Below are 10,048 nucleotides of genomic sequence, written 5' to 3' on the forward strand. Positions count from 1 at the left end.
TTCCTAATGGAGGTTATTAGAGATTTTTCTCTTCTGCTCTTGGTTAGTCTAGCCAGAGGTGTGTCTATTTTGTTTATCTTTTCAAAGAACCAACTTTTTGTTTTATAAGTGCAGGGACACAGACCAGTGGAATGGAACAGAAAATCCAAATATAAAACCATCCTCATATAGACATCTAATCTTTGAAAAAGCAGACAAAAACGTACTCTGGGGACAAGAATCCCTATTCAATAAATGGTGCTGGGAAAATTGGATAGCCACATGAATAAGACTGAAACAGGACCCACAGCTTTCACCTCTCACAAAAATCAAATCACAGTGGATAACAGACTTAAACCTTAGGTGGGAAACGATTAGAATTCTAGAAGAAAATGTAGGAAAGACTCTTAAAGACATTGGCCTAGGTAAAGAATTTATGAAGAAGACCCCTAAGGCAACCACAGCAACAACAAAAAATTAAATTAAAAAGCTTCTGCACAGCCAAAGAAACAGTCACGAGAATAAACAGACCACCTACAGAATGGGAAAAAATTTTCGCATACTACACATCGATAAAGGACTGATAATAAGAATCTATTTAGAACTTGGGAAAATCAGCAAGAAAAAATCAAACAACCCTATCAAAAAGTGGGCAAACGACATGAATAGAAATTTTTCAAAAGACGATATAAGAATGGCTAACAAACATATGAAAAAATGCTCAACATCCCTAATCATCAGGGAAATGCAAATCAAAACCACAATGAGATATCACTTAACTCTAGTGAGAATGGCCTTTATCAAAAAGTCCCAAAACAATACATGTTGGCGTGGATGCAGAGAGACAGGAACACTCATACACTGCTGGTGGGACTGCAAACTAGTGCAACCCCTGTGGAAAGCATTATGGAGATACCTTAAACAGATTCAAATAGACCTACCATTAGATCCAGCAATCCCATTATTGGGCATCTACCCAAGGGAACAAAAGTCATTCTATGACAAAGACACATGTATCCGAATGTTTATAGCAGCACAATTCACAATCGCAAAGATGTGGAAACAACCCAAATGCCCATCAATTCACGAATGTATTAGTAAATTATGGTATATGTATACCATGGAGTATTACTCAGCTGTAAGAAATAACAGTGATACGACATCTCTTTGGTTCTCCTGGAGAGACTGATGATGCTAATGTCTTTGACGTAAGATATTGTGGTATTTGCATAATATCTATGCATGTCCTCCCATATGCTTCAAATCATCTCTAGATTACTTCTTATATCTAATACAATGTAAATAGTTGTTATGCTGCATAGTTTGGGAATTAATCACAATTTTTAAAAAATTGTACATGTTCAGTACAGACACTATTTTCCAAATAACTTTTATCTGAGTTTGGTTCAATTCACAGAAGCAGAACTCAAGGATATGGAGAGCTAACAGCACATACAAACAATGTTTAATTTGTTCCACATTACATCCCACTATCTATGATGATACACTCCTCACAGAATTACTCACTCTGTTCAGTAAATAGATTCATTGTTGTTTTATATTTGACCTCAATGAAGAGAAATTGTGTATGAATAAGTTGTTTCAACATCACAATATTTATATTACTAATAAAGTGAATTCTTGGACAATATGTTCCAAAACTATCAAGTGGAATGGACAAACCAAGCAAGGATGCCATTTGTAGCATGAGACTTTTGTAAATCTGAAAATTATTGGTGGTGATGTATAGTTTTAGTACATACTCCATCACATCAAGACCTATGTTCTCCAACCTAACTAATTTAGTTTGCACATTTGCAGGATCACTTTGAGCTTGGCAGTTTAAATGTGGTTTAAATGTGGTACTGTGGAAAAAGTTTAACTCATGTAAGAAATGAATTAGCATTATTTTATAACTATAAGTTGCCAAAATTGGGATGTATTAACATAAAGATAGAGATAGCAGAAAACAGAGTATTTATATATATATACACATATATATATACACACACACACACACATATATACATACATACATGCACTACCTCATGGAATATATGTAATTTTTTTAAATGCAAAGATATTTTGCCTTTTGGTTATTTTCTACTTTCCTTTTCTTTCTCTAGAGCCCTACTGTAATTAATTGCTTCTGCCAGAGGGTATCAACTAGAATAGGCTTAGGGAGGAAGAAAGTTTGGATGCAGAGGAAATTCCTGGTAGACACAAAAGAACGGAGTAACCCCTTCAGCATGAGTAAGAAAGATACAGGTGGGAAAGGAAAACAGGGAAGATATAATCTTTAAGGTCTTAGTTTCAGCTGCATATTTTTATGGCCTTCCTTCAAAGTGCCAGGATATGAAAAGACAGAAACCCAATGTGTTTTGAGAGGGAAGCTAAAAACAAGGAGACATTAATACTTGTACCCTAGTTCCTGCTGGAACATAAGAAGATTTCTCATGACAACCTGGGAGAACAGTACTAGAATAGAAGTGACCGTGTGGCATGCTTAGAAAAGAAGTGGAATGAGTGCCTTCTGATTTCCTTCTCTTCCACAAAGCACAAAGGGATTGAAGAGCTCTTTAGAGCCAATAGGAAACACACAAAACATGGGAAATGCTCACTAGTGAAGTTGTTAAGGGAGTTACCTTGACTAGGGGCAAATGACTTTAGAGCCAAAGGCCATCAAAACAAATGATAGAGTAAGAGCAGTGAGAGAAAATGGGTCCTGGTTTAGGGCTTCTTGGGTAAGAGCCAAGGTTATGGGCAGGTCACTAAGTAGATCCAAGAGAAAATAATAGTCAAAATTCAGCAGGAAGTATAGAGTTCCACACAGATTGGTGAGGCAAGATGAGATCTTTCAACATGGGTCTGCCAAGTAATACAGCAGTTGGAGGCTCACCCAGTTCACTCACCCAATCCTTAGTGGGACATGTCAGCTTCCCTTTAATGCAAGTGACAAGGGATAGGGTAGGAATGAGTGGGAGGAAAAATTAGTCAAGCAGAGATTTTAAACTTCCAATTGACAGAAAAGTTATTCAAATTAAGTTACAACATAGCAATGTTATTTTTTTAAATACAAAAGCATTAATTGACCTTAAAGTGGGAGGTTGGTTGAGACAACCATTCATATAAATAGGAACTCTTGGAGCAAAAAAACACTATAAAAACAAACAAGCAAACAAAAAACTCACCACACCTGACTTTAGCATATATGGTACAAAACCTATTATATAGGAATTTGGTATATCATAATATTGGCTGGGAAAAGGAAGGTCTATTAAATAATGTTTTTCAGTTGGTGGCTCACTTGAAAATATATATATATTTTTTTTTTTTTTTTTTTTTTTTAGCAGTTTAAACAATTGTTTTTTTTTTTTTTTTTTTTTTTTTTTTTTTTTTTTTTTTTTTTTTTGAGACAGAGTCTCACTTTGTTGCCCAGGCTAGAGTGAGTGCCGTGGCGTCAGCTTAGCTCACAGCAACCTCAGACTCCTCGGCTTAAGCGATCCTACTGCCTCAGCCTCCCGAGTAGCTGGGACTACAGGCATGCGCCACTATGCCCGGCTAATTTTTCTATATATATTTTTAGTTGTTCATATAATTTCTTTCTATTTTTAGTAGAGACGGGGTCTCACTCTTGCTCAGGCTGGTCTCGAACTCCTGACCTTGAGCGATCCACCCGCCTCGGCCTCCCAGAGTGCTAGGATTACAGGCGTGAGCCACCGCGCCCGGCCCAATTGTTTTTATTTTATCATGAAAACTCAAGGTATTTACCACCCCCACCCCGCCCACCCAATTTACTGAAGAAAAATCACAAGTGTTTTACATATGTTTCCCCCAGAAATTTTAAATAATAAGTTAAATTGTTCCAATGGGATTTAGATATTTCTGTGTTCATTCTTAGAGCAAGAAAATGCTAAAAAATATTTTTGAAAAAAGCAAGAATTTTGAAAGAAATAGAATCTAGCAGAGATTAAATGTGTCCCTTATAAAGTGTACAGTTGAATTTTAAAAGTTAGTCTGACAATCTAGTGAGGCAAAGTAATAGGAATATAAAATAGTTAAAAGATATAGGATTTAATGCATATAGAATCAGAATTTCAAAAGAATTTTAATCCAAAGAATAAAAAAGCCTAATGAATCCTGGGGAAATTCCTCCAGTAGAAAAATTTCTGATGGACGAGCTGAGACGTGAAAAGAATAAAGTACAAAAATCAGTAAATGTTGGTTTTGTCTATATGAACATTGATTGTGTAACAAAATAGCATTCATTGTCTCATGGGATTAAAAAAGGAGAGAAATAATATATCCAACAACAATATCACATAAGTCAGGAATTAAATAAGTGAATTGTGTTAGTTTGGGACCTCGAGAAGTAGATATCAAATGAGATTAGATGTGCAAAGATTGATTGGGGGAAACATCTATGAAGGGTAAATTTGTGTGATTGGGAAGGTGAGGAGAACCTTCAGACCACAATATAGTCTGACACATGTAAAAAGAGAAGAGGAAGAAGGAGTGTAAGGTAAGAAGGGTACCAGATCGCAGCACATGAAACATCCAAGAATGTTTCAGTCAGGCCTACGGGGAGTTCTCTAGCACAAAGTTGCCCATCAGGGAATCCCGAATGGGGCAAGAATGAGCTGACACTACAACCCTCAATGTGGTCAGTCTGGGGAAAGCATGAGAATAGCCTAGGGGAAGTGCGGCCTTCCCATGAAATTGGTGAGGGTCCAGAGAGGCAGTAGCTGGGACTTAGAGTCAACTATGCTCCCCATGGCAGGAGATCTGAGAAACATATTTCTATGACTGCCACATGGAGTTAAATTTTCTAATGTATTTTGAAGGAGACAAATAAAATATTGGTTAATGCAGAGTACATTAGTGAATTAAGAATGTACACTGCAATTTCTGGAGTAACCACTAACAAATATATTGCTTCCAAATGAATAAAGGAGAAACAATGTAACAATGGTAATAGAAAATATATATTTACATCAATATAGAACTTAAAATTCTTAACTCAAACCATTAACATCACAACGAACAAAAGAATAGGGAAATAGCTGTGACATAAAATGAAATAGTAAGTTTTCACAGTTCTGGTGAAAGTGCTAACTGTGAAATTAAATTGCGCCATCATTACTTTCTAGTTATTTAAAATCCCTTTACCCCAATTTTCCCGTCTACAAAATTGAATGATTATGATTTACCCCATAGATTTGCTCTGAGGATTAATAGTGAGAATCACTACCTGGTGTTTCCAAAGTGCCTTGAGTACAGTATAGGCATCTGATAAATATAAACTAAGTATTATTTTCATGACTATTATTATTACCATGGTGGTGGTTGCATTATTCATGGTAAAGATATAAACACTAAAAATAAAGTCTATAAATTTGGGATAAATGCTCTTATATGGTGTGCATGTTTATAGCAGCTTTATTCAAAATCAAAACCACAAAATAATAAAATGTTGATCAATTGATAAATAGATAGTTTAGTGTATATAATACAGTAAAATAGTATTCAACAATAAAATTAATTTATGAATACAAGCAACAATAGGAATTAATCTCACAAGCATTGTTAATAGAATCCAGAGAGAAAAGATGACAATAGTTACAATTTAATTTAGACGACCTTCTCTTAAAGGCAAACTATTTAATGAAAATCAGATTCGTGGCTGCCAGGAACTTAGAGTCCTATCTGAACAGGCCATTGAAATCAAGTCTTGGTCCAGGAAGAAAGAGTGAGAAACAACATGAGGTTGGTAATAATTTAAGAACTTCAAATGGATGATGATGGGAGGTATGAATAAACAGAAAACAGGTTGTTGAAAAAATTCTATATCTTTATTGTGATGGTGGTTACATGACTAAATATTTTCAAAAATCTCATCAAAACTGTGCATACACATCCAAAGAAGGTAAATTAATATTTGTAATTATGCATCAGTAAACCTGCCTTAAATATTAAGTAATTTTTATATATATATATAATTGTAGAAATAATATTTTGAGGAAATTTACACATACCAAGAAGAGTTCAAATATGTACAGTTTATTATTATTCATTATTTACTTTGGTGGTTATTTTCTACTTTATTTATCATATAAATGTTTTATGATGGTTGCATAACCACTTAAGAACTTCATATTGAAAAGAAGTACAGAAGGATGGTAGGAAAGGAAGAGCTGTCATGTGATGTGAAACTAACTAAAACAGAGAATCTTTTCAAATCCTATCATTCACTACCTTCTAAAAACTTGACATATTATATAGCCTTTGTGTGTTTAAAAAAATCAATTTATGTAATAAAAAATACTTCCCTCAGAGTCTTGATGGGGAGATTGAATTAAAACATATTTACATTACTTGGTTATAGTAACAATCTTAAGGTTGTTTTTTTTTGTTTTTTTTTTTAGCTGGGGCAAAGGTTACTTAAATGAGATAAGACAAAACTATAGACTCAAAGTAAATATTTTAAAATGATTCAGGTGGTTTTCAAATGGTAACTGTTATTGGTATTAGTATTTGGATAAATGAACTAATCACAAAACTCTCTTTCTACTGTGGCAATTAATGGATGTCTATATCTTCATTTCAATTACTGTTCATAGGGTAAAGATTGATTGGTTGGGTGGACAACCTAGAGTCAGGATTACCTTTTTTGTTGTTTGTTTCACTCCTTTTTAAATGATCCACATAGTGCAATCTCCCTATGATGTTGACTCTACTGTATGATCCTGTGGCTAAGTCCATAGCAGGGTCCATAAATAAACAAAAAAAATAATATTGTTTAGAATGAAAAAAGTGAACTAAGATAATGGTTAATTATTTAGTATTAATAATTACTTGAGAGACTAAGGTCAATAAAATTTATTTTTTCCATAATAGGTGGATTAAAAAATACTCTCAATCACCTGGCCATGATAAGGTATGGATTGTAGCAGCTAATCTACTTCATGCATGAAGGTGGTGCTCAGCTTACTTCACATGCATTTTATGATTTATAAAATTGATCACAATATTATACATGTCAATTTCACCGACTTGTGATATTATGGAAAAATAAAGAGAAAGGTATTTGTAACATGTAAAACATTATTCAAACAGAAGTTATTAAACCTACTTTAAAAACTTACTGACTTCCACTCTTTTTAACACCACTTATTGAATTTTAAATGCATTCACATTTGATCTCAGGCTCCTTTCAAGCAGAACAATCTCTGGACTCTCCTTCGTATCTGTTGAGTCTTTATACTATAAATAATAGGATTCATCAAGGGTGGAAAAAGGATGTAGATATTGCCCATGAGGACATGAACCAATGGTGAGAGGTGTTTCCCAAAACGGTGCACCATGGTCAGACCAATGATTGGGATGTAGAAAACCAAAACAGCACAGATGTGAGATACACAGGTCTGCAAGGACTTGAGTCTCTCCTCCTGGGATGCAATGGCTAGCACAGTATGCAGGATCATGACATAGGAAATAAGTATGAGCACTGCATCCAACAACAGGTTGCTGATTACCAGGAACAGACCATAAATGCTGTTGAAGCGGATGTCTGAACAGGCCATTCGAATTAAGTCTTGGTGCAGGCAGAAAGAGTGAGAAAGGACGCGAGGACGGCAATAATTTAAGAACTTCAAACGGATGATGACAGGAGGTATGAGTAAAGAACTTCTGCATAAAATCGCCACCCCAATTTTCATGATTTTGTCATTTGTCAGGATGGAGGAGTAGCGTAGAGGGTTGCAAATGGCAATGTAGCGATCAAAAGACATAGCAAGGAGGACAGAGGATTCCATGAAGGACAGACCATGGATGAAATAGGACTGGGCAATGCAGGAATCCAGGCTGATCTCACGAATGAACCCCCACAGGATCCCCAGCACCGTGTGCACAGTGGACATCCCCACACACAGGTCAGTGAGGGCCAACATGGCCAGAAAGTAGAACATGGGCTGGTGCAGGCTTGACTCAGTCCGGATCACATGGAGCACCATGCAGTTTCCCAGGAACACCATGGCATAGATGGAGGAGAAAGGGATGGAGAGCCAGAGATAGTTAGATTCTAGGCCAGGAAAACCAGTGAGAACAAATCTGGAACTATTGTAGTTTGAGGTAGTGATGCCAGACATGAAATAGAGGATTGAAAATATTTCTAGAAAGATGTAAATTACATAGATTTGTGATGGCCTAATTTCTGGTAATTTTAATCTGCTTTTCAGAAAAAATAAAATATAATAAAGCTTCCATAAATATCATAAATGTTGCAAAATAAAAACCTGATTCTTTATCTTTTAGGGCAAAAAGCCTGTTGTCTGGACATAGAAATTCTGGTGCTAGTAACTACAGATGACAGAAGACTAGGGAATTTTATGCAGAAACAGTAATGTTAATCAGCTCATGGGATTTAGATTTCAAGTTGGACTTCTGGGAATCTCTGTTCATTCCTAAAGGAAGAAAATGTATGATCACAGATGTGTACTGCAACCATTGCTGACATCACCCTCAAGAGAATATGCAATTAGGTTATTTTTTCTTGGGTACTGCAGCTATTCCTTTCAAATCCCTCAAAGGGTTATAAGATCCCAAAAGAAATGGACTGTTTAAAGTAACCTAACTTTCCAGAACATAAAAATTAGCAAAGAGAAACTATGCAAAGTAAGTGGAATAAGAACTTGTTTGCACATTCCACATAGATGAGCCCTTGTCTAAATTATTTACCTATTTATATTGGACTTTATTTTTCTTGTCCATTTTTATTTACCTCTTTATCCTACACTAGATTTCTACCTTTACGAATCTCACAATATTGTCATCCCTTATGTCTTTCATATATAAGATAACAAATTGACATGAATTTTAAACTGAGAAATACCAAACAAATAACTTGTAATATCTATGTTATCTATGACTGTGTCAGTTCTTTACAGGTAAAATAAGTTATTTAAGCATACCATATTTTCATGTTAACCAAATAGTCATAAAGATAGGCTATCTGGACCTAGCCTCTTGCTTATCTATGTCCACTCCCCAATATTTTCAGCACCTCTTTAATATTAAGTAGATAAGACACATTAAATTAAGGGATTCTATGAATTATTGGAATTCATAAGTATTATTTTAGGATTTAAGAATACAAATACAGCTTTATAGAAGTCTACTAAAATGATTTCTATAGTTGGGTAATTGAAAACTATTTTTTAAGAGGGACTAATTTGGTTTCTTAGAAAGAATTGAAAATTTATAAATAATCTAGATACTATTTAATTTGTATGAGCATCTAAGCATTATCCTCGTTATACAACTGAGTACCTAAATGGTAGCCTTGGGAAAGGGGAGTTAATAAATCTAATAAAGATGAAAAATGACTTTGAAATGAAATTACATTCGAGTTGTGCTATTTTTCCTTTTTTTTTTTTTTTTGAGACAGAGTCTCACTCTGTTGCCCGGGCTAGAGTGAGTGCCGTGGCGTCAGTCTAGCTCACAGCAACCTCAAACTCCTGGGCTTAAGTGATCCTACTGCCTCAGCCTCCCGAGTAGCTGGGACTGCAGGCATGCACCACCATGCCTGGCTAATTTTTTGTATATATATATTTTAGTTGTCCATATAATTTCTTTCTATTTTTAGTAGAGACGGGGTCTCACTCTTGCTCAGGCTGGTCTCAAACTCCTGACCTCGAGCGATCCACCCGCCTCGGCCTCCCAGAGTGCTAGGATTACAGGTGTGAGCCACCGCGCCCGGCCCTATTTTTTCTTGATAAAGATTCAGAGGTTGAGCATCACACTCATCATGTATGTATACACCCATCCCCCCCCCACATCTGCCCGACACCCAATTAATGTTATTCCTAAATGTGCTCTTAGGTGATCAGTGAAACCAATTTGATGGTGAGTACATGTGGTGCTTATTTTTCCATTCTTGGGATACTTCACTCAGTAGAATGGGTTCCAGCTCCATCCAGGAAAATACAAGAGGTGCTAGATCCCCATTGTTTCTTATAGCTGAGTAGTACTCCATGGTATACATATACCACATTTTATTAATCCTCTGGGG

General features: G+C 35.6%; 1 protein-coding gene across 1 annotated transcript; it reads right to left on the minus strand.

Moving 5' to 3' along the window:
• Positions 1-7,181: 7,181 nt before the first annotated feature.
• On the minus strand, positions 7,182-8,126 carry LOC138384105 (olfactory receptor 51V1-like). Its single transcript, XM_069469376.1, has one exon. The coding sequence runs from the start codon at positions 8,124-8,126 to the stop codon at positions 7,182-7,184; it is 945 nt and encodes a 314-aa protein (XP_069325477.1).
• Between the last annotated feature and the right edge of the window lie 1,922 nt (positions 8,127-10,048).

The sequence above is a fragment of the Eulemur rufifrons genome, chromosome 6 (assembly GCF_041146395.1).
Source record: "Eulemur rufifrons isolate Redbay chromosome 6, OSU_ERuf_1, whole genome shotgun sequence".
NCBI lineage: Eukaryota > Metazoa > Chordata > Mammalia > Primates > Lemuridae > Eulemur > Eulemur rufifrons.